The sequence below is a fragment of the Schistocerca nitens genome, chromosome 4 (genome assembly GCF_023898315.1).
Source record: "Schistocerca nitens isolate TAMUIC-IGC-003100 chromosome 4, iqSchNite1.1, whole genome shotgun sequence".
Lineage (NCBI taxonomy): Eukaryota > Metazoa > Arthropoda > Insecta > Orthoptera > Acrididae > Schistocerca > Schistocerca nitens.
The window spans coordinates 150284600-150310858 of record NC_064617.1 but is presented as its reverse complement, the minus strand read 5'-3'; the positions used below and the strand labels follow the sequence as shown (position 1 = coordinate 150310858).

General features: G+C 38.8%; 1 protein-coding gene across 1 annotated transcript in view; it reads right to left on the bottom strand.

Moving 5' to 3' along the window:
- Window positions 1-19224, bottom strand: part of LOC126252173 (methanethiol oxidase-like) — a 142769-nt gene extending 123545 nt beyond the window's left edge. The window contains exons 1-3 of the mRNA XM_049953042.1: window positions 19069-19224; window positions 18212-18397; window positions 4808-4967 (exon numbers count right to left, since the gene is read on the bottom strand). Coding sequence (XP_049808999.1) covers window positions 4808-4967; window positions 18212-18397; window positions 19069-19194 — 472 coding nt within the window. The 5' untranslated portion in view covers window positions 19195-19224. The remainder of the gene's footprint in view (window positions 1-4807; window positions 4968-18211; window positions 18398-19068) is intronic.
- Between the last annotated feature and the right edge of the window lie 7035 nt (window positions 19225-26259).

Here is a 26259-nt window from a genome sequence, read left to right as displayed (position 1 = left end):
GAATTAACTACACGTGGTGTCCTCAATGTTCCATCTGGGATCCATTGCTTTTTCTTGTGTACCTTAATTATCTCTTGTCTGTTATATAGCCAGATGCTAAATGTGTTTTGTTTAAAGATGATACATTACATTAAGTAGCAAGTCAACTACAGATTTAGAAATGGTTCCTAATCAAATTTTCACTGACATTAATAAATGGTTTAAAGCTAATTCACTGTCATTAAACTTTCAAACGACCCACTATACGCAGTTCAGAACTTGTAAGGGATTTCCTTCCAACATGTGTGTAACATATGAACACATGCAGATCGAAGAGGCTGACAGTGTGAAATTTATGGAATTACAACTTGATAATAAATTCAGTTTGGAAGGGCATTACACAGAATTGCTTAAGTGTCTAACAAGTCTGTATTTGCATTGAGAATGACGTCAGATGTAGGATATATAAATATAAAAACGTTGCATACTTTGTTTACTTTCATTCTATTATGTCGTATAGGATCATATTCTGTGGCGACTCATCAAACTGAGTAAAAGTTTTTAGCATACAAAAGCATGTAATAATAATCATTCCTTGTGTAAATTCAAGATCATCATGTAGAAACCTGTTCAAGAAACTTTGTATTCTAACCACTGCTTCTCAGTATTTTTGTTCCTTAATGAAATTTGTTGTGAATAATATGTCTCTATTTCTAACTAATAGCTCAATACATAGTATCAATACTAGGACTAAGAACAATCTACATAAATACATAAAATTACTTAATTCAGTTCAAAAAGGGTCCATTATTCAGGAACACACATATTCAATAAATTACCAGCAACCATTAAATACTTGGTTTCATATAAAGCAGAGTTTGAAAGACTTTTTGATAGGCAACTCCTTCTAGTCTACAGATTAATATCTTAACAGTGACTGTTGGACCAGCTTAAGTAAAAATGCCTGTTAGATTTCAGTTTTGACAGCACTTGGTCACAACAGTCAAGATTAGGTATTTTGTGTATGGTAAGTTTATTCAAATTGCACTACAATATTTCATTCTGACAGTGTATTAATTCTGTGAATATTGGCAGTTCCAGTTTATTGTAATGTATTCTCCTATTCTGATGATCTCCTGACAAATGGCCAGGGTAGTAAGTATTACATTCAAATGTTTTATGTTTTTTATGTTATACTTTCTGACATGTTCCACATCCAAGAGGATCAGTTCATTTTTTGGGTCTATGGAACGAAAACAGAATCTAATTTAATCAAGGATTAAGAAAGGTATAAGACAGGGATGTTGTCTTTCACCACTGCTATTCAATCTATATGTCAAAGAAGCAATGATGGAAATAAAAGAAAGGTTCAAGAGTGAGATGAAAATTCAGGGTGAAAGGATATCAATGTTAAGATTCACTGATGACATTGCTATCCTCAGTGAAAGTGAAGAAGTAGTACAGGAGCTGACATATGGAATGGTCAGTCTAATGAGTATGAAATATGGGTTGAGAGCAAATAAAAGAAAGATGAAAGCAATGAGAAGTGGCAGAAATGTGAACAACAAGAAACTTAAAATCTTAACTGGTAATCACAAAGTAGATGAAGTTAAGCAGTTCTGCTACCAAGGCAGCAAAATAACCCGTGACAGATGGCGTAAGAAGAACATAAAAGGCAGACTAGCACTGGCAGAAAGGGCATTCCTGGCCAAGAGGAGTCTACTGTAATCACACATAGGCCTTAATTTGAGGAAGAAATTTCTGAGAATGTATGTTTGAAGCACAACGTTTATTGCAGTGAGACATGGTCTGTGGAAAAACCAGAACAGAACAGAATAGAAGCACTTGAGATGTGGTGATACAGAAGGATGTTGAAAATTAGGTGGACTGATAAGGTAAGGAATGAGCAGGTTCTCCACAGAATCAGTGAAGAAAGGAATATACAGAAACAACTGACAAGAAAAAGGGGCAGGATGGCAGGACACCTGTTAACTTCCCATGGTGCTAGAAGCAGCTGTAGAGGGTAAAAATGTTAGAGGCAGACAGAGATTGGGATACATCCAGCAAATAATTTAGGATGTAAGTTGCAAGTGCAACTCTGAGATGGAAAAGGTTGCATGGAAAAGGAATTGTGGCAGACTTGATCAAACCAGTCAGAAGATTGATGGAAAAAAATTCTCATTGAAGCATAAAGGAATTAAAGACATTGGCTGCCAGTGGGCATGATTGATATCAATGGGGTCAGTTGAAAATTTGTGCTGGATCTGGATTCGAATGTGGCTCCCTTGCTTACTAAGCACATCTGGACACAATGGTCAGCACAACCACACATACTATCCTCGCACACCTCCCATCACACCCAACTTCTCAGCTTATACCACAGACTACTGATACAGGGCCACTGCTTGTTAGCCTCATTATTCATGGCATCTCGCCATTTCCTGTACAAGTTCGAGCTTTTTGTACATCTGCACTGAAGGGATAATTGGCTGTCATTTCCTTAATTACATATATGGTGTCTGTTGTTTTGGACTTATCCAAAACAACAGACACCATTTTGATCCTGCAGCAACTGTGAATCAAGTCGCAAAGGAATTAACCCTTTAACTTAAAAAAATTTTCAAATTATTTGAAAAAAAATTGAATTCTTGATTAATGAAAATAATTCTATGATGAATAACATTATATGCACTGGACTTTGGCTAAAATATCCTGAAACTTGAAGACATTTTTTTAATTTCTGTCTAGCTATGAAGTATAACCACATATTTCACAACAGTTTTCTGAGACCACAAATCTTGGAGGAGCTGGCTGGAGCACAGTCATTATATTTATCTTGTGCCACTGGTGAGCACTTGTCAGTCAACTGACAAAATGTCTTCAGTCTCTAATGAAGTAACATCACATTCTTTTCCACTTTCTGAGCTGCTAAATTCAATGTCAAACTCAGAATTGCTACAGCCATACTTCGTTGAAAGCATTGCCTAAACAACAATATAGGAGAGAGTCTGAAAGCACACATTTTGTTGCGCAGTATCCAGAGCTGCACACAGTACAGATGATACCTAGTGGCAACCACCTCAACCAAAACATGACAGCCAGGCTACAAATGTACTACCAGGTGCTCTCTAGCAGCTGAACATGTAACTACCAGTGTTGAAATGGATATAAGTAGGGTTCTATTTTTTCAGAGGTCTTTTCTTAAGTTGCCCGAGTATATCCAGGATTTTAAGTTTCTGTCAAAATAGTAGACATGAGACAACTCAAGATTTTAAATTAAGGGGTTAAAGACATTAGCTTCCAGTGGGCATTGGTTGATATTATGAGGTAAGCTGAAAATTTGGGCCAGATCAGGATTCAAACCTGAGTCTCCTGCTGACTAGGCAGATGGACCATCTGTACACTGTGGTCACCACAACCCCACGGACTACCCTACATGCCTCCTGTCAGACCCAAATTCTCAACTTATACCGTACACTGCTGATGTAGTGCCCCTGCTCATTAGTCTCATTACTCACAGCATGTCACAAATTCCCGTAGTTCAAGCCTGGAGTGCATCTGCACTGAAGGTACCATTGGCCAACATTGCCTTAATTATGTATGTGGTGTCTGTTCTTTTGGATGAGTCCAAAAGAACAGATACCACATACAAGGTCTGTTCAAAAAATTCCGGAACTTTGTCCATAAAAATTTTCTATTCTTACCTTTTACTTATTGTGCATGATCTCTTTCAAAATACTCTCCTCCAAAATTGATACACTGCTCCCAATGTCATTTCCACAACCAGATGCAGTCTTGGTACGCCTCCTGCTGGATCCCGCTATGTGCCTTCTATGAATTTTCTTTTATCTCGTCCATCATTGCAAATCCTTTCACTGTCCTAAAAGTCCTTTCACTGGAGTTTTCAATTTTGGAAATAAAAGAAAAATCTGCAGGGTCATGTCTGGAGGGTATGGAGGATGAGGCAGCACAGTGATTTTGTTTATTGTGCTATAGTCATGTACCAACAGGGATGAATGTGCTGGTATGTTATTGTGATGTAAGAGCCATGAATTGTCTCGCCACATTTGCAGCCATTTGCTTCTCACATTTTCTTGCACGCATCACAACATGCCACGATAGTACCATTGATCAACAATTTGTCCCTGTGGTACGAATACATGATGGATTAATCCTTCAGAGGGCGTAATGAATGAGGGTCATCTTTAACTTCCAACTCCTATTTTTAAACCATCTGAACCATTCATTCATAACACTGAGTAAGGCTTAAGCATTCATCATTGTAGGCTTCCTGCATAATTTGGTGTCTCTTAAAGGTTTTCTAAAGTTTCACACAAAATTTAATGCAGTTGCGTTGCTTCTCAACTCTGCCACCTTGAAGTTCACAAACTGTGCAACACAACATTGTACTCAATACACCACTGAACAATAACTAACAGACACACTACAATGAAACTTCTGGCAGTTACACATTAAACATTGGCATGTGCAGGGATGCCAAGAGTATTTTCTCCAATACACCATTGGCACGAAATTATGAATATTCCGGTATTTTTTGACCTTACCTTATATATCAATGAACCACACTCTAGAAAAAAAAAATACATAAATACAACACACAGAATTCTCATTAAAAAACTGATATGTTTGGGTATCAGTGTACCTTCATACTGTTACCTCAGCTTACTAAATACATCATGCCATAAGATTTGGAAATTTTAGTAGACAATGCTGCCTCTGTGTGTAGTAGCAGATATTCCAGCTTCCTCACAAAGTGTTATAATAATGTTTTAAAATAGATGGTAAGTCTTATATTCACTATACTCACTCTTAATTTCAAAAGATTCAGCATCAAGAAGAAGAAAATTTCCTTTTGCTTCATCACAGTTGTCACCCAATGTAGATATCATTATTTCTCCAGTTGGAAGGCAATGTGTTGTATGTAGAGCAGCAACATCTAGTTGACTTAATTCTTGAGGATCTATAATCTTCAAAATTGATAAATAGTGTCAGTTCACTATAGCATAAAGAAGCAACAAAACATAACAGCGTGTGACACTTGTCAAACAGAAAAAAATTTAGAAGAAAGGCAAAATCGAAGCACACAAATTAAACTATTGTTGTAGGACAATGGTTTTACAAGTTCAGAAACTTTTATGTGTACACTGGGAAGTCTTTGTTGGAATGAATATAAGTAATGGGAAGAATAATAGTAACGGCCTACAAGCAACTGATGCAATGAGCAGTTAACAGCCACATAAACAAAATTGGAAATGTTGTTGAACTTCTGGACAACATGTTTTCAGATCTGACTATAGTTAGCCGTGAAAAAAGATAATGTCAGAAATTCCAGCAACATATCAGTCTTGTTTCACTTAGAGCTGTTTACAGCAAAAATTGTGCACTGTGTGTTGCATTATAAGAATACTGTTTCAGATACAACTTGTTGTTTTTCTTATTACCTTCTCCAAAGACGGCTTATGCAGCTCTCCACCCTACTCTATACTGTGCAAATTTGTTCATCTCTAAATAAATACTGCAATCTACATCCATTTGAACAAGCTTACTGTATTCATACCATGGTACCCTACATACTTCTAACTCCCATACTTCCCTCCATTACCAAACTGATGATTCCTTGATGTCTCAGAATGTGTCCTATTAACGGATCCCTTCTTTTAGTCAAATTGGTCAGACATTTTGTTTTTCCTTAATTCAATCCAGCATTTCCTCCTAAGTTACTCAATCTACCCTTCTAATCTTCAGCACTCTTCTGAGGCACCACATTTCATTTCACAAGCTTCTGTTCTCTTTTTGTCTGAACTCTTTATTGTCCACGTAACCCTGCTGTAAAAGGCTGCACTCAGACAAATTCCTAACACAATTCCTCTTTTCAGATATGTTTTCCTTGCTATTGCCAGTCTGCATTTTATATCCTCTCTACTTCAGCCAAGATCAGTTATTTTGCTGCTCAAATACCAAAAGGCATCTACTACTTTTAGTGTCTCATTTCCTAATTTAATTCACTCAGCTTCATATGATTTAATTTGACTACATTCCATTACCCTTGTTTCACTTTTGTTGAATTTCATCCTAAAACTTCTTTTCAAGACACTTTCCATTCTGTTCAGCTGTTCTTCCAAGTCCTTTGCTGAACAGAACTGCTGAATAGGATTACAGTGTCATCAGCAAACTTAAACGTTTTTATTTCTTTTCTCTGAACCTAAATTCACTTTCCAAATTTCTACTTGGTTTCATTCAGTGCTCACACAATGTACAGATTTAAGAACAGTGGGGATAGACTACAACCCTGTCTCATTCTCTTCTCAACCACCACTTGCCTTGTGTATAGCCATGAGCTGTGTTGCACCCAATGTGGCATAGAGGCCAGCACTGCAAGCTGCCGTACTTCAGTTCACCATTTCAAACCTAACCATCAGCAATTATTTAGTATTTGTCATACCTGGGAGGTTCTTGAAATTTCAATTGTTTGTAATGTTTGTGTATTCTAGAATATTCCATGTTTGTATAAATAGGCAAAATGCTCCTCTCAGAAGTTGAGTTCTCTTCTATCTATATGTTGGTGTTTGCGATAAACTTGCTTTGACTGCTAAGTATTGTAGTTCACCGACAACCATGCTTCCAGATTTGAACTTGCTGTGATTATGATATGACACTCTTTGGTGGAGACCTCAGATATTTCAAAACATTTACATCACTGTGGCTCCAATTATGCAACTTAAAAGGTGTTGCTTACATAGACAGACCTAGGATACAAGCAGTACATCATTCCCAAGGTCTGTATATTCAAGAAACCAATGAATTCCTAAACAGCAACAAGTCAGCTGCTCTTAAGGCACACATCAGTATTTTCTGGAGAAAGGACTGAAAGGATTTGACCGAGTAGGTGAGATGACATGATGTGTTTGGCAAATGCATAATTTTACATGGGTGGTACAGTCCACCAGTGGTTTAAGAAAAATGAAGAGCAACTCATTAGCTGAAACAAATTCTGTGCCACACTGAAGAAAATATTTGATGACAAGCAGCATCAAATCAGCTTAGTGCAAGAACAATTGGAGAAGAGAGCTTTATATTATGGGGAATAACACATACAGAATATTTTGGTCTATGCCACATAGTGAATATGACACACGAAAGAAGCCAGAAAAATCTCTCATTTGATGAATGGATTTACAGAAGGGCATTTAACAATTTCTTCTAGTAAAGGATGTCACAACAACTGGGAAAGTCATCAGGTGGTATCAGCATATGAAAAAGACAACCCAATGTTCAACCAGGTGCAACAAACATCTCTGCCACAGGAGAATGGACATTTGGAGGACAGAATACAACATATTGTTATGCTTCCATTATGGATGCCGTAGACATGTTGTACACTACTGCAGAGAGAGGTGATGAGCTTTTAATGGCTACAAAGCCTCAAGATTTCAACTATCACAAGCAGTCATAGACTGTAGAAGATTGAAGCACCAGATTGGATAAGCTATTCCAATGCGCACACAAAGATTACTCTCAACAGTTGTTCGCTGGTGAGGACATTGTTATCCCACCATAATAACAAGACAAGTACCAAACTTCCAATCATCAAGCTAAACACTCAGTTACACTTTGTATCTTTTGTCAACTGCCAAAAGCCACTCTGGCTCGCATAAGAAATATACATACCTGAGACAATCATCAGCATTCCTGATGGTCAAGGGAACTTTGGAATCACTAACTGTCACTAGCAGTGACAACTTATCCGTAACAGTATGTGTATAGGAACATCTGAGCCAGTCCAGCATGGGCAACTCAATGCCACTGACAAAGAATCATGAGCTGCTACCACTACAGACAATGGAAGGGAGGGAACTGCTATTGAACTGGACATAAGATCTGACCTGACTGAGGAAAAGCATGGGCAAGTGTTAGCCATTCTGCAGCAATTTTCAGACTAATGCAAATGTGGAGTGAAGAAAAGTCAGATCAAGCAACCCATGGTAAAACACTGTACCATTACTGAAGATCACCCACCAATCAATCAGCACTTGCACAGGGTGTCACTGGTTGAACAATGCAGAAGATAAGATCACAGAACTTTCAGAGAGTCCTTGGTCCTCTCTTGCAGTCCTAGTAAAGAAGAAACATGGCACATGGTGTTTCTGTGCCAACTACCAACGACTGAACTAAATCATGAAGAAAGATGTACACCCATTTTTGTACACAGGTGACACACTAGACAGCATGACAGGAGCAAAGTACTCCTCAACTGTGAACATGCAGATAGGTTTACTGGCAAACTGTGGTTGATGATGCTGACCCAGAGAGGACTGCTTTCATAACTCCTGATGGCCTTTACAAGTTCAGAGTTATGCCATTTGGATTATATGATGCTTCAGCCAGCTGTGAATATATGATGGAAAATCTGCACCCTGAATCGATGACTTGTCTCTGCTATCTGGATAACACTGCTGTTTTTTTGAAGACATCTGAAGAACACTGAAGCTGCCTTACAACCATATTGAAGTGTGTTCAGACCACAGGGCTCCATCTGAATAAAAAAAGTGCCCCTTCATCTCTCAACAAATAAAAATTTTGGAGCAAATAGTTAATGGTGATGGGTCCATTCCAATCCAGAGGAAATAAGAGAAGTCACAGATTTTCTGACTCCTTGGCATGTCCTTGATGAGAGAAATTTTCTGGGAATGTGCTCATACTAAAGGCAATTCATAAGGAAGTTCTGCTCTATGGCACAACTCTTGCAATGATTAATACAAGGCGGCACCAAATGTTCCTGGAGCAAGGTGTAAGAAAAATCTTTCCTTCCTTAAGGGGTTGCTAATATCTTCTCCAGTTCTAGCACTGCATGATGAGTATGTCAAGTCAGAACTTCACACTCAAGCAATTATGGGAAAAGTGCAGTTCTAGTAAAAATTCAGAAATATACCAAATAAGTTATAGCTTATGCTTCCAGAGCAAAGTCCGTGATAAATTACTCTACAAGCGTGTGAGTGTGTTTGCAGTTGTTTGGGCCATCAATGAGTTCCAGCTCTATTTATCTGGCAAACTATTCACATTGTGACAAATCACCATTCTCTATGCCGGCTGACAGGCCTGAAGGATCCATCAGGTCAACTGGCAAGGTATGTACTGAGACTTCAGGAGTATGACATCACAGTAGTATACAAAAATAGATGCAAACATAAGGACACTGATGGCCTTTGAAGAAATCCTTTAGCAGAACACAGCAATGTGTATTAAATCTCAGTCATCACTGCATTAGATGACATTGCCTATTCTTAGACGGAAGATCCACCTCTAGTGAAAACCACAGAAGCCTTGAAGGAGGAGCAACTAACCAAAGGAGGATTCCAATTAATAAAAAGAACATTGTATAAGTGAAATGGTTGCATCTCTTTCCAGTTCATCTATGGCAAGTTATCCTGAGATTTCTCACTGATGCTCCAACATCTAGACACTTGAGATTTGTCAAGGCTTTAAACAGAATCAGGTGTAGCTATCACTGGCCAGGTCTCTACAGATCCACTCTCTCTGTGTACCATGTATCTGGCAAGCACAAGGGTCCCAGCTAATGTAGTATCTGTTTCAACACCATTATACATCAGTACTACATTCACACACATATTCATACACACTTCTATCCTTTGGATTTATGCTGACTTTGATTACCAATTTGATTCATGATATTGGTGTTTGATGACGTGAGGTGTAATAATTTCCTTAATACACTCTACTTTAATCATATTTTCTGAGGTTTAATATGATCAATCCCAGGGGGGTACACTCTTTGCATGTACTATGTGTCTGGCAAGCACAAGGGCCCCAACTAATGTTGTATCTGCTTCAACATCTTTATATTTTGGTACTATATTCCTTATTTACACCATTTACACTTAGTTTCTAGCCACATGTCTAAATCAATTGTAGGTACATGAAATGCTTTGCTGATTTGAAAATAGTATTTTATCTTATTTTATACTGACAGGAACTGAGAATAGTATGAATTTTGAAGAAAAGTATAGCCAACTGGATAATACACATAAATATATACATTTGTCTACTTAACACTCTAGTTCATCAGCAGGAACTATGGTATAATCCTAGTCACTTGTATAACATTTGGTTTTGTTTCACATCTTCATGATTTTACAATTATTCAGTGTCATGTGAATCTGAAATACTTCATATGTACATGATTGAATGTTCAGCATGATTATTATGGAGACTATTAGTGACAATTGACATAACTTACATTGAATGCAATTAGCCTGCTATTTGAAGTTTATACATGACACATATTCTATTGACTTCAATGATTTACATATTATTTACTTTATCTTGACTATAATGAATCTGATTGCTCTGTGATAAATTTGGTGTTGTCTTTGAAAGCTTTTGATTAATATGATTTAGGAGTGTTTTGCTTGCTGTTGTCCTAGGGTGAGAGTAGTAGTATTAGTGGATTTTGGCTGCAGTGTTACAGATGACCACAGTCTTGATGAAATATATTCATTGGCTGATTGGTCTGAGGAAGGCATCAGTCAGATAGGAGATATTTTGGTTGGATGCTCTGGCTGGACATCAATCATTTCTTTGACACACCAATTATGCATGGAGTTTAAGCTGTGCTTCAGTACATCAAGTGTATTACTCTACTTTGCATTATGCTTGTGTTTTTATCTATATTTGATTCAGTATGTGTGTTCGTGTCATGTTTTCTATATTAGTTGTTAGCATTCATCATATATATTCTTTAGCACTTTGATGCTCAACATCACCCTTGTTGAATCACTTTTGTCAGGATTGCTTTTCCTATTAAATCATTTAAGTGCCAACGTACCAACATACGTATTTATCTTCAAACACACATTCATATTAAAATGTGATATGAAATAATTAGATTGTGACTGAACATCACCTACAAAATCATTTTCACTACATTTTATTACTGTATGAACATGAATAATTTTGCTTATCTGGAAGATTTTCCCATATTTGTCATGACTGGCAATCATTGTTGATGCTTCATTGTGTCACTGTACCTTTGTGCTCCTAATACTAACTTCTGCTTGTCTTATGGTAGTAGATGATGTTTCTTTGGAACTTGAAGTTCTACATCATTTTGATGCAGATACTTGCATACTTATCGCTTATTGATTTTGAGATTTCAACTAACTGATAATGAACTTTCTTACTGGTTAGTACCTGTAGGTTCAGGTCAGTCAAATTGTCGCAAACATAGGCCTTGAACATTTTTGTATTGAACTTGAAGTCCCACATCACATTGGTTTTCATATTTCCATACTTATTCCTTATGGATTTTGAAATTTGAACTAACTGATTATGAACTTTTTACTGGTTAGTACCCAGCGCTTTGCATTTTTAGGTCAGTCCGATCATCGCAAACATAGGCCTTGAACATTTTCAATTTGGTTTGAGGTGTCTCATGCCAAATTCTAGTTTCATGTTGTTTTACTTACTATATCAATTTGATCTGTTTTTCAGTTTTGATGTCATGATGTGAGACTTCCTGTATAGTTTTAGTCATATATATAAATGCATTGTAGGTTAACTCTTGTATTTGATTGTGTGTTAGGATATAACTTGTTTTGTGGCCTTACAGTCACTTGCTGTAATTGCATTTCTTATGAGAAGATGAACTCTGTATGGTTCTATGCACTACTTTGGTCTCACTTAACAGACTGGAGGGAATTTTCCTTTGCATTTTCTGGTATATATTTTAAATTAGTGTTTTTCTATGATTTGATGTAGGATAACTCTTGAATCTGATTTGTCATTCGTGGATACAAATATATATTTTGCCTGGTAAAGTAGGTAAGATTTTATGTTATAAACTTGAATTTTGCTTTGTCACACTGTATTGTATACACAGAATAACTCTTTACAGTTCACCATACTTCTGAATTGGAAGTTCTACTGTGATAAGATTAATTAACAATCATAGGAAATATGTATATATAAGTAAACTAATGATGGTCTTGCACTGGTGAAAATTTGAAACGAACCAAGGAAGGAGTTGGAACAAAGTGATGTGAAGGGGATTGTGGTAAAACACTGCACTTTATACTGACATACTGTATACTGCATTTAATAAACTCATGGAAGTAATGGGCATAGTAGTTGTGACCACAAGGAGGTAATTCTGAGAAACAATTAATTTTGTTTACTGATGTATGTTCACATTTATTTGAGGACACTGATGTAGATGTGATCATTCTGACCATTAAATTTGGAAGATGATACATTTCTTTAGTCTATTTGAAATTTTGACATTGAAGTCAGTTTGATACAGCATCGAATGTCTGGCATTCCGGTTGAGGCATGTTCTTGCCTGGGAAAAAATTATGTGATACTGTATTCATAACTTGACATCCAACTCACACTAACATCTTTTAGAGGTAAGATACAACTTATTAGGCAATAATATATGAACAATTGAACGAATCTCATAGTACGTTCAATGGATGCATCAAAAGAGCACCAAGATGATAAAATTGAAAATTTATGCACTTGTATCTTTCTTGTATATCATCTTGTAAATGAGAAATTTGACTGATTAAACTTTATACATAACATGTATTTTTCACTCACACTAATTGTCAAATTGCTGGTCTTTTTCACTAGTCATGATTATATTCCCTTCATTTTTAGCCAAGAGATTTAGGAGAGCTTTGTCTCTCTGCAATAGTCAAACCTCTTTGGGATGTATTGTAATACCACAACCCCTGTATCCTCTTCTTCCACTCTCATCCCCCTCTCCCAAAGAGGACTTACACCAACTTAAACTTCTGTTTTACTTTGTCTTTTCTGGTTACCTGAATTCGAATACACTGAAGATTTTTTGCGCAGCAAATTAGTAATTTGCACTAATTTAAGCTACTGTTTTGACATTGTTTACGTTGGGCCTCACCAGTATGTAAAATGAAGGAAACATGTTAAAAGCTAATATACAATCACAATTTGCACATAATACAAACCACAGGAACATGGTAGGAATAAAATTGCTATTGTAATTATGGAGTAATCAACCATTTAAGTTCCAATATTTCTAGTCATCAGGAGGCAGCTATTTGTATGCTTTGTTAACTCAACAACTATATGTATCCCTAACAGAAATATGACATGATGATTTTTCAGTCAGAATTAAGGATTCTCATGTTTTAATTGGTGTTAGTTAACTAAACTGTAATTATGACCATATAGAAATGTAAAACTTTACTCATACAAAGTTTAATTAATTGAATCTAGGCCTTTTATTCAATAAAACTAATTACTCTGTTCACCTGAAAATGATAGGATGATATCCTTTAAGTCAGTAAAAAAATATATACAAATTAATGAAACACATTGTTGCAATGATAAAACATGTAATTTCTTAGTTTCAATAGAAACAGATTCTTTCCTGTCTTTGTATGGAATTATTCACTTCTATTTCATGTAAATTTCTATGTTATTTGGGAAGATGTATGCAAAAACTTTAATTGTATAAATCCAAAATTCAATATGTAACAATGACAGTCATTGTTTAAAACCATATAAATAGAGCTGATTTGTATGCCGCCATAGGTCAGTCTGAGGTCAGTCCCAAGTCAGTATTACGTCAGTCTTGGACCGAATTTTGTTTCAACAGCATGTAGTCAGACTTTGTACATTCGCCACCAAACATCTAGTGTGCAAAATAACATTCTCTTTGAACAAGAAGTACTAAACTTATTTCTATCAATGCATGATTCCCATGTGGTGATACAATAACATCAAGATGAACCTATGGTAGCATTAAGAAGCAGCACCCCATATTACACAAGATATGTATTATTTTATTGGTGGAGGATATCCATAATAAGGTGTGGGATATTAATCGTTATTCTTCTTGTACTAAATAATGATACACATCCCAAACTTCACCCACAAAAAATTTTTGCCATGTTATATTACACTGTCCACAATCCATTGCCACCCAGTAGCTGCTTTGTGACAGAGTGCATGTCATGCTTTTAAAAAAAATCACATCTCCAAACTGTTCCTCTACTGTCTGCAGTACACAATGCTGTAAAGTATGTTCATATCATTATGCATACAGGTGTTTTCTTAAACGTAATAAGGGGACCACATCCTAACCACAGAAAACATTCCATAACAAAACAGCACATCCTCCGTACTTCACTTTTGGGATGGCAAGTAACAGCAGGCATTGGGCAAACCCAAAACCTTCTATATGATTGCCTCAAGTCATAGCATGAGTCAGCACTCCAAATCACACATTCCCAGTCATCCACTGTCCAGTAGCATTGTTCTTTACACAACTTCAAGCATTGCTTAGCATTCACTACAGAAATGGTTGGCTTATGAGGAGCCTCTTGACCACTGAATCCATTCTTTTTAACTTCCTATTCGAAGTTCCTATTCACAGTCATTGTGCTAGTAGGTGTGTTGGTAGCAGTTTTAAAACTAATTGCAACCATTCTGCACAATGTTTGTTTGTCAGTCTGTAAGTTCATTAGATCTGCCTGGTCTTGGATTAGCTGTCACTCATCCATCATGTTTCCACTTCACATCACATCACCAACAGTTGACTTATGCAGCTTTGGAAAAGTTGAAATTTCCTTGGTGGATTTATTACTCAGGTGATGTTCAATGACCAGGCCACATTCAAAGTCACTGAACTCTCTTGACCCATTCTAATGTTACTGCTTCTCTGCTGACAACACAATACTCCAGTCTCCTTTTTATATTGGTAAAGGCCGGTTCCACATTACACAGGGCTGTCCAGGTAATTTTGATCAAACAGTGTATGCCACAACATGTTTTAGATGTCACAGCTGGCAAATGAACTGCCCAAAAGTCAAATGGTTCAAATGGCTCTGAGCACTATGGGACTTAACTTCTGAGGTCATCAGTCCCCTAGAACTTAGAACTACTTAAACCTAACTAACCTAAGGACACCACACACATCCATCCCCAAGGCAGGATTCGAACCTGTGACCGTAGCAGTCGCGCGGTTCCAGACTGTAGCGCCTAGAACTGCTCGGCCACCCAGGCCGGCACCAAAAGTCAAGATCACCGCAATACATCCATCATTACCCAGACTGCAAGGCATCTGATAGTATTTTGTACTGAGTGGTCCGACATACTGCCATGTTTCCAACCAGATGCCAAATAGTAGTTGAGAGATTAACCAAGTAATGAAATCTCATCTGAGAATATGGCGTATTTTCATATATGATCTCTTCATAAATAAGGTATGAAATAGCAAAAGTGGATCTCATATCAAAAGTTTGTTCTCTTACTGTGAGTGTTGATTCTCAACTGGCACAAATTTAATTATGGTAGAGTCCTGTTAATCTGAACTAATTGGGACCGGACCTTTTCCAGATTACCAATTTGTTCAGATTAGCCAGAATTATGGTGACAAGTTTCTAGAATGAAGTATACCAAGCACATAAGTAGGTACATCATGGTAACAAATGGGAACAAGTGTGGGAACAATGGCTCACTCTCACTCCCTGCCCTTGTTGTTGTGCATTGTTGAGTGCGATATGGTTTGGTTGGACAGATTCAGAAAATGTCACGGAATCTGTCTGCTAACAATTACTGGAAAGAAGCTTTCTTCTGACCATGATGCAGCAAAGGATTACTTGGGTGAGTTTGAAAAAATGATAAGAGAGAGAAAGTATTCTCCTCAACAAATTTATAATGCTGACAAGACTGGCCTTAATTTTAGGGCATTGCCAACAAAAAGCCTGGCATCAAAAGCAGAAGACCTTGCTCCTGGTTTTAAAATGTGCAAAGATTGTGTGACTTTATTAGTGTGCAGCAATGCTGCTGGTGACCACAAGCTGCCTTTAATGCTGATCAGCAAATCTGCTAGGCCCAGAGCCTTTAAAAACAGCAACACAAAGTCCCTACCCATATATTATTGCAACAAGAAGAAAGCATGAATGGATGGTAAGCTCTTCAAAGAATGGTTTCCCAGCCAGTTTGTTCCCTCTGTTCAACAGTTTTCTAAGGAAAATCATTTGTCTCCACATGCAATCCTTTTGATTGATAATGTGCCATCTCACTCCAGCACTGAGGAATTATGTGATGGAGAAATTGTGGCGAAGTTTTTGCCACCGAATGTTACACCACTTCTACAGCCAATGGACCAGGGCATACTGCAAACATTAAAACTGATTTACAGAAAACAATTTTTAAGTAGCTGATCCAAGATGATAGCACTCCTTTAGTGGACAAAATAAAAAAAGACCAATGTGAAGGATGTCGTTTATTGGGCCGCTGAGGAATGGCAGACTATTCAGAAAATACTCTGAGAAAATCGTGGAGAAAACTGTGGACATCTCTTGAAATTCAGGACAACCTAGTTGAAAATGAAGAGGAAAATCTACTACAATTGATACAGACAATCTGTGGATGTGAAGAAGCTAGTGAAGGAGATGTAGATGAGTGGATGGCAGTGGATGGGGCATATGCGGAGAAGCTTACTGATGCTGATTTAGTTGCTCCTGTGACTCAAGCCCAGGAAGAAGTGGTCTGCTGTGACGGAAGTGACAATGAGCCTGAAAGCGACAAAGGAGAGTTGGTGTCACAAAGTGATGCAGCAGAAGCCCTTGACCTCGCGCTATGTTATTGGGAGCCACAACCCACTGCTACACCTGCTGATTTGATGTTTATGAAATGATGGTGCAACTAGGCATCATATAACAGACTGTCTTCATTATGCCAAAAAACAATCACTGAGTTTTTGTCGTCTAAAAAGTAGGGATAAAATGTCCGTTGTATTTTAGTAAGCTTGACAGCTTTTCTTTCATTGTTATGCATTGTTTAAAGCTAATCTTTTCTTGTCAATTTTTCTAATACATGTTTACTGTACTGTGTAAATTAAAATAGTGTGTATGTACAGTTTACCACACAGTTTTCCACACTTAGACTAACATTTTTCATGTTCGGATTAACCGAACGTTCGGGTTACCGGGGTTTGGATTAGTGGGACTCTGCTGTATGTGATTCCTGCACTACTTTATAATTTACAACGTTCTGAATTTATATTCAAAGCATGAAGATCTATATTAAAACCATGTCATTAATTGATTATAAATAAATTTTTCCGGATAGTTAAATCTGTTGATGCTGCTTGATTGTAGCCACTTCTTTAATATCTCAGTAGGTTGCACAATACTTTCTTGTATCAAATTGGTAATTGCATCAATTATTGTACATGATAGCACCTCCAGTTCATGATGCATAAAATTGTAATTTCTGCTTCTTACTTGGCACTTCTCTATTCTACAAAATGTTCTTCAAAGAATGCAAATCATTTGGCAGCCCGAGGGAGGCCAGGTAACTGCACTGCTCATGGATGTAGTAGCCAGCCCACTAGAAACCATGCTAGATAAATTGTTTTTGAAGTTTCTGATTTGACAGTAATGAATAAAAATAGCTGACAAATCATCTGTATCTTCTTGACATAATTTATTGATCATTGTAATGGAATTCAGTTGGTTGACCCAATGTACAAATCTATATTATTATTACTTTAGAGAAATACCAAAGCTTGAACACAGAGAGCAGGTGCAAATGGATATCTGTTGCCATAGTTAGGTAAAGATGAAAAAGCTTGCTCATTTTAGCCTAGCATGAATAGTTGCATCAGACTGGCCTGCAGACTAAACATCACAAAATAACATCAATGTAGGACATAAAAATAATAACTTTTCTTTCAGCTGTATTTATTAATGTAAAAATATTATATGGGATTGATTTTGGAGTTAGTATGGTACTTCATACTACACTTATGCTTTAAAATATACCATATTTATGTGTGCATGTGCATGCACTTAAATCCAATATATATTCACAACTGACAAACTGCATTGAGGTGCTTTAAGTGATGTTAGTTAATCAGTTACTGTGTTCTGATACAGTTTGTTAGATAGAAACATAAACAGGATTAATAGAATTGCTTGACTGCAGGTCTCAGTTTCATAAAGCAAACATTCATAATGATGAAGCATCTTGACAACAAAATCACATATAATATTTTCACATAAATAAATACAGGTGAAAGATAGTTATTAATTTTATCTGTCATAAACAGTTGAATTTAGAGCCTCAACATGCATGGAAGCAAGAATCATCAGTGTGGTAATGATAACCATAGTGTAACTTAAAATTGTGTAATATTACATACCTTGTGCAATCGAGGTGCTCTCTCATTGATTCCAACATCAACAACATATATCCTTGAACTGCCCAGTGATGGCAAAATCAGCTTGTCTCTACATTTCGTTGAATCTTCATGACAGCTGCTACAAACATTCCATCCTGAGTGATGTAGCTCATCACCTAGGTAAGGCATTGGCAAGCGATGTATAACCTGTACACAATGAAAATGAATGAGCGTACGGCATCGTTGGCTGGGAGGCCCCATCCTGGGAAATTCGGCCACCAAGTGCAAGTCTTTTGCCACATTGGGTGACTGATCAGGATGAAATGATGATGAGGACAACACAACACCCAGTCCCCAAGCAGAGAAAATCTCCAGCCTTACTGGAAATCGAACCAAGGCTTGCTTGCATGGGAGGTGAGCATGTTACCATCCAGCTAAGCAGGTGGACTGTACACAATATCAGTTCTTAAACTGTGTCAATGATGCTACATGCATTTTACTGTTATAGTAAATCCTGGTTAATCAGTTTAGAAGAGCATGACTTTATTTTATGCACCTGTGTAGAATATTTGTGAACTTTCTTACAAAAGCAACACAACTTTTCTACAATAACAATTGCAAGCCAAAATAAATGGAAAAATAAATTTCTGCCACCTTAAAAACTGTCAGATAAATACTACTTCCTTCTCTACTAAAATACAGGAAAAAAAAAACCAATTGCATCCATTAAAATTTATTTGTAAGTGAACAAAACTGAAACATGCAGGACTATGGTAGAAATGAGTTTAATAATAATTTCAGTGCTATGTTATATTAAGTAGATTATCTGAAACAGCAAATTACATTAACCACAACTGCTAGAGAGAGACTGTACTCACCTTGCAGAAAGTGGGGCTGTCAGGATCAATATCAACAGTTGCCAAAAAGTCTGGTTTAGTATTGCGAGCTTCAGCAGGTTGAACGCAAGGCACATACACAATTTTTTCTCTAGGTCCATATTGCATAGCTTCCAGGGGGGATGAATAGCCAGGGCCACAGCCATGACCTGGAAGGTATATTTGTCAGACAAAATATGAAAACTGAAGAAAAAAGGTGCAAAAGAGTATTACAAAAGAGTATTACAATCAGTTATTCAGTATAGTTTATCCAGGAGGCTATAACTAGCAATCCCAACTTCACAGAAAAAATAACAAATTTGTGTATGCAGAACAAATAATGTAGTTGATACACTATGAATAATCCTTTTGAATTTCCAATCATTCATACAATCAAACAATGGAAAATCCAGGCTGGAATGTAACAATATTATGAAAAGGAAAGTTGCTACTCACCATATAGCAGAGATGCTGAGTCACAGATAGGAACAACAGAAAGATTTTCACACTTAAAGGGTTCAGCCAGTGGCCTTTGTCAACAATAGAGACACATACGCACACACACACACTCACACTCACAACTAATGCAACTCACACACATGACTCCAGCCTCAGGAAACCGAAACTACACTGCAAGCAGCAGCACAGGTGCATGATGGGAGTGGTAACTGGGTGGGAGAAAGGAGGAGACTGGGGTGGGGAGGGGAGGGGGACAGATAGTATAGTGGGCATGGCGGACAGTGAAGTGCTGCAGGTTGGGCGGTGGACAGGGGAGTGGTGGGGAGGGGGGAAGTAGTGCTAAAGGAGAGAAATAGAGATAAATAAATAAAAAATAAAATAAAGACTGGGTGTGGTGGTGGAATGATGGCTGTGTAGTGCTGTAGTGCTGAAATGGGAGCAGGGAAGGGGCTGCATGGGTGAGGACAGCGACTAACGAAGGTTGAGGCCCAGAGGGTTACAGGAACATAGGATACAGTGCAGGAAAGTTCTCACCTGTGCAATTCAGTAAACCTGGTGTTGGTGGGAAGGATCCATATGGCACAGGCTGTGAAGCAGTCATTGAAATGAAGGATATTGTGGCTGATTACTGTGCCCCCACTGAGAGAATCTCTGCTCTCATAGACCAACACCTTCAACCTATTACCAGAACTTACCCTACTATATAAAAGATACCAACCATTTCCTCCACCAACTCTCCACAGTTCCTGTCCCTTTCCTACAGAGTGCCCTGCTCGTCACTATTGATGCCACCTCCCTGTACATTAACATTCGTAATGCCCATGGGTTTACCGCTATTGAACACTACCTTTCCCAGTGCCCAATGGTTTCCAAACCAACAACCTCCTTCCTAGTCGCCATGACCAACTATATCCTCACCCACAATTATTTCTCCTTTGAAGGCATTACCTACAAACAAATCTGGGGTACGGATATGGGCAGCCGCCTGGCGCGATCCTATGCCAACCTATTCTTGGGCCATCTAGAGGAATCCTTCCTAAACACTCAGAATCTTAAATCCCTCACCTGGTTCAGATACAATGATGACATCTTTACTATCTGGACCGAAGGTGAGGACACCCTATCCACATTCCTCCAGAACCTCAACACGTCTCCCCCATTTGCTTCACCTGGTCCTACTCAACCCAACAAGCCACCTTCATAGATGTTGACCTCCACCTTGAAGATGACTACATCAGTACCTCCATCCATATGAAACCTACTAACCACCAGCGATACCTCTACTTCAGCCACTCATTCCATACCAAGAAGTCCCTTCCGTACAGCCTAGCCACACATGGTTGTCACATCTGCAGTGATGAGCAGTCCCTCTCGAAATATATCGAAGGTCTCACTGAAGCCTTCACTGGCTTTAATTATCCTCCCAACCTTGTACAAAAACAATCTCCCATGCCTTATCTTTCCAGTCTCCCACCACCTCCCAACGCCCCACCATCCAGCCACAGAGGAGCATTCCCCTTGTAACTCAATACCACCCAGGACTGGAGCAACTGAACCACTTTCTCTGCCAGGGTTTCAATTACCTCCCGTTGTGCTCTGAAATGAGAAATGTCTTGCCGACTATCCTTCCCACCCCTCCCACAGTGGTTTTCCACCATCCACCGAACCTACACAATATTCTCATCCATCCTAACACAGCCCTTGCACCCAATCCCTTACTTCATGGCACATACCCCTGTAGTAGACCTAGATGCAAGACCTATACCATACATCATCCCACCAGCAACACCTACTCCAGTCCAGTAATTAACATCACCTATCCCATCAAAGGCAGGGCTACCTGTGAAACCAGTCAAATGGTCCACATGATAAGCTGCAACCACTGTGCTACATTCTATGTAGGCATGACAACCAACAAACTGTCTGTCCAAATGAATGGCCACCAACAAACTGTGGCCAGGAAACAAGTGGCCCACCCTGTTGCTGAACACACTGCCAAACATAATATCCTTCATTTCAATGGCTGCTTGACAGCCTGTGCCATATGGATCCTTCCCACCAACACCAGATTTTCTGAACTGCACAGGTGGGAACTTTCCTGCAATACATCCTACATTCCCATAACCCTCTGGGCCTCAACCATCGTTAGTCACTGTCCTCACCCATGCAGCCCCTTCCCTGCTCCCATTCCAGCACTACACAAGCCTTCATTTCACCATCACACCCAATCTTTTTTTATTTTTTTATTTTATTTCACTTTTTTATTTATTTCTCTTTCTCTCCTTTTCCACTACTCCCCCCCCCCCCCCCCTCACCACCTCTCCTCTGTCGCCGGCTGGTGTGGCCGAGCAGTTCTAGGTGCTTCAGTCTGGAACCGTGCGACCGCTACGGTCGCAGGTTCGAATCCTGCCTGGGGCATGGATGTGTGTGATGTCCTTAGGTTACTTAGGTTTAAGTAGTTCTAAGTTCTAGGGGACTGATGACCTCAGATGTTAAGTTCCATAGCGCTCAGAGCCATTTGAACCATCTCCCCTGTCCACCGCCCAACCTGCAGCACTTCACTGTCCGCCATCCCCACCATACTATCCCTCCCCCTCCCTGCCCCAGTCTCCATCTTTCCCCCACCCAGTCGTCATTCCCATCATGCAACTGTGCTGCTGTTTGCAGTGTCGTTTCAGTTGCCTGAGACTGCAGTCATGTGTTTAAGTTGTGTTTGCGTGAGTGTGTGTGTGAGTACCTGTCTCTATTGTTGACAAAGGCCATTGGCCGAAAGCATTAAGTGTGAAAATATTTTTGTTGTTCCTATCTATGACTCAGCATCTCCGCAATAAGGTAAGTAGCATATTTCCTTCTCATAATACATTTATTCATACAGAGTGTCATAGAAACTCTGTGATGAAGGATAATCATTGGCCATTTTCAAGTAGAGAGAAAGACAGAAGTATTCATTAGAGATTACTTTGAAAGTGATTTTAACAATCAATGGAATGGCTGGAAGCCACAGATCCAGTGCCAAAAAAAGGCAGAGGCTATTTCCTCTATTGCTACAGCTATGACCAGCATTTGCTGGGATGCAAAATAGATTCATGTAATTGGCTCTCTTGCAAAGAGTTTAACAATAATGTAAAATAGTACACTAATCTTCTAGATCACATGTATTAAAAAATACAAAGAGCCCAGATTGGAAATCATTTCACTTCAAGACTATCTTACTGCCAGAAAGGTTTTTTGAGGGATTTTAAGTATAATTGTTGAAACATTCTTTCCATTCACAAGATTTGGCAAGCTCTGATTTTCACTCATCATTATTTCTACAGATCTGTGACTGGAAAACAATCACAGTCCTATGAAGGGGTTATGGGAGCCTCAGTGCACAAAGTACACTGGACCAAAAAGGGACCTCCTAAAACAGAACAATTTTTACTTTCTTTCAAAATCTGTGATAATTGATACAAATTGAAATGCTTGAAAACTGTCATAAACCATTATTCTTCATCTGTAAATTCACAGTCTGTGGAAACATGACAAATTAAGAAAAAATTATAGGTTAAAAAAATTGCAAACATCAGTGGCAAAATTACAGAAAACAGGCAACTTTATCAAGTGTATTGAAACAAGTGACAACCAAAAATATTAAAGATAAGATTATTTAAATGATGAAGATTATTTATTAGAAAACTTTTTACAAATAAATACTTAAAACATAAAAAATTGATAGCTTTATTTTCACACACTTCGGACTTAAAATTCAGAAATTTTCATCAGAAAAGACAAATTTTCTGAAATTTCATGGTAGGGAAGATCAGTCATATATATATTAGTTTTCACATTGAGCACTGAGTAAAGTTACATTATCATGCTTGGGAGGTCAAAACATGTATGGAAAAAGTTGAGAAAAGTATGAAATTCTATGCTGGTAGAGTTGTTCACTTGCCATCAAGCATCCTGGTACATCATCTAGTGATATGATACATAATTGCATAAACATTAACAAATAAAGGAGATTCTAAGGGACAATTATTTGCTTTATTACACAAAATAAGTATTTTTTACTCAAATGAGAATTAATGACACTTCTGTAAACTACTAAAAAATCATCTATTGCAAGAAAAGGAAAATACATAAATAAAGACAAGTTAACATATGACAATGCTGAAAATATTTTCAAATGAGTATTGTAAATATCTTCTTATGTAATGCAAAAAAGTACTTGGTAGGGCAACAAACATCATCAAAACCAAAACAGTTATCCCATGTGGCAAAGTTGGCCCAGGCAACAACCTCAGTTCAGACATCACAACTTCTTCAGAGGCATATAGGTGAGCTGCCTATGAAATTCTGCTGCCAGGTGCCAATATACTGCTGGTACAGCACTCTGAAACACTACAAGTCTGTTGTGGTTGCAGGCCAGATTTCCATAATCTGTAGCACATCATTCTGCTTCTGTGGTCACCTAGGAGACCAGAGATGGCCTCATGTCACGACATATCAGGGCTGTGCAACTATCAGTATTCACATTCAGCCCTTAGCAGACATATATTCATACTCCGACTGGTTCCACGACTTTCAACCACAGCTGAAACTGTAACACTCTCCACATCAGCTGATGGACCCATAGGACCCAAGGACGTGTAGCATTACCTGGTACCATCATCAGCTTAGCCATTGGTCTACATTCCATGACTAGACCTAATGGTTACAGGTCCCAAGCCACTGCCACCAAGGGAAGACCTCCTCTAGATTGTCTTTATCCAGCACCCCACGTTAACTCCAAAGGTTCTGAATTCAGCATGAGGCATCTGCGCACTTGGCCTGCTGTTCACATCCACTGTGGCAAAAGGCTATTGGCTGCCAAAGTCAACCTACATTATGCCAGCATGGCCGCCATGCCAGCCATGGGCTTCCTCTGAAGCAGTGCCATTGTCTCATGTGTACTCTGTTGCAAGCCAACACTGTATAGGGGAGTAAAACCAGGAAAAATTTTCAAAGTCCCACAGTGAAGCTATATTGATACATTACAACAATGTTGAAACAAAATGGCCACAATGAAAACAGTTCATCACTGAGACTGGGTCAGGCCAAACACAACATCGGCATTTCTGATTAGCGCTGTAGCAGATTACAGCAGAGCGTAGTGAGTCAGAGCAGTCAAACAGGGTCACACCACCTTCATTATGTGATGAAAGGAAGGCTAAAGCAAATTCAACAAACAGTACCAAGTGCTCTTATGAACCAGTTCTATGCTATAACAGACTCATTGAGCAAGCACAGCAGAAGGGAAATGGTTGATACCTTCATAATAGCAAGCCCTATTCAGTCATGATGAATGATGTCGAGTATATATTAGCCACTACTTCGCTCCATAAATACCCCAGCAGTTTAGTTTGTAAGTCAGTCAGTCAGATGGATTGATGGTGTACATGACATTCACACTCAATTCCCTGATTGCAGCAAAGTGACATCAGGCACAAGTCTGTTGTAGATTTACTGAATGCTACAGACAACAACAGTCACTACTGGGAGAGATGGTTACTTTGCCACAATCACCAGCCACAGATTTTAACACAATACTCTACTTCTGACACTGATGGGAGGACATGGAGGTCTTTCTGTACCACCAGTATCAGGACACCAGCATTCCTGATTTTGGCAGACTAAATAGGGCCTACCTGGATGGAAGGTCAAAATCATTGAACTTCATGGCTACACAGAAACCATCATCATGGAATGATGGAAGATGAGAAGGATGGTGAGCGGGAGGGGACAGAGCACTTAGCACTTCCCATGTTGGCAGCTGTAAGTTCAGTACATGTTCTGCCATCACTCACTGCCACGTGATTTTTTTTTTTTTTCCTGTGGTTTTAGGGTGCACAACTACAGTGGTCATTAGCACCCAGACTAAATTATGAATGCACTGTGAAGCACAATGTTAAAACAGCAACTAAAAAGGACAACACTATAAAAGGCACATTAACAAGCAAGGGATTAAAAGAAAACAGCATAATCAAATGTCCTTAGACAGGTTTGTCAAGTGGATAAAACGAAGAACACGAGCAGCTGCTCCTGGGTCATCCACTAAAATTTCATCCAGAGTACATGGCAGGCCAAGATCAATGCGCAGTGTATTAAAATTCAGACAGGACATTAAAAATGTGGCGTACCATCAGCAATTGCCCACATGGGCAGAACAGCGCCAGTACAGCCGTCAGTAGATGGCGGTGGCTGAACTGGCAGGGTCCAATCTGTAACCGGGCCAAAACAACCTCCTCCAACCGAGAAGGGTGTGGAAAGGTCGTCCAAGCTGTGGGGAGAGGTTTCAAGGCCTGAAGCTTGTTTTCAGTAAGTGTAGACCAACCGGCATGCCACAGCAATAAAATGCGCTGACAAATGACCCTGCTAAAATCAGATGAAGGCACACAACAAGAAGCTGTCCGAGGCTGGAGGAGCGCAGCCTTGGCCACGGCATCTGCAACTTCATTCCCAATGATACCGACATGGCCAGGAACCCACATAAAGGCAATCGGAGAACCGTTGTCTGCCAGCTGCTGAAGAGAGCGTTGGATCCGGTGCATGAAAGGGTGAACCAGATATGGATCACTGAGGCTCTGGATGGCGCTCAGGGAATCAGAGCTGATGACATAAGCAGAACGTTGGTGGCGGCGGATGTAAAGAACAGCCTGATAGAGGGCAAATAGCTCAGCTGTGAAGACCGAACAATGGCCATGGAGCTGGTAT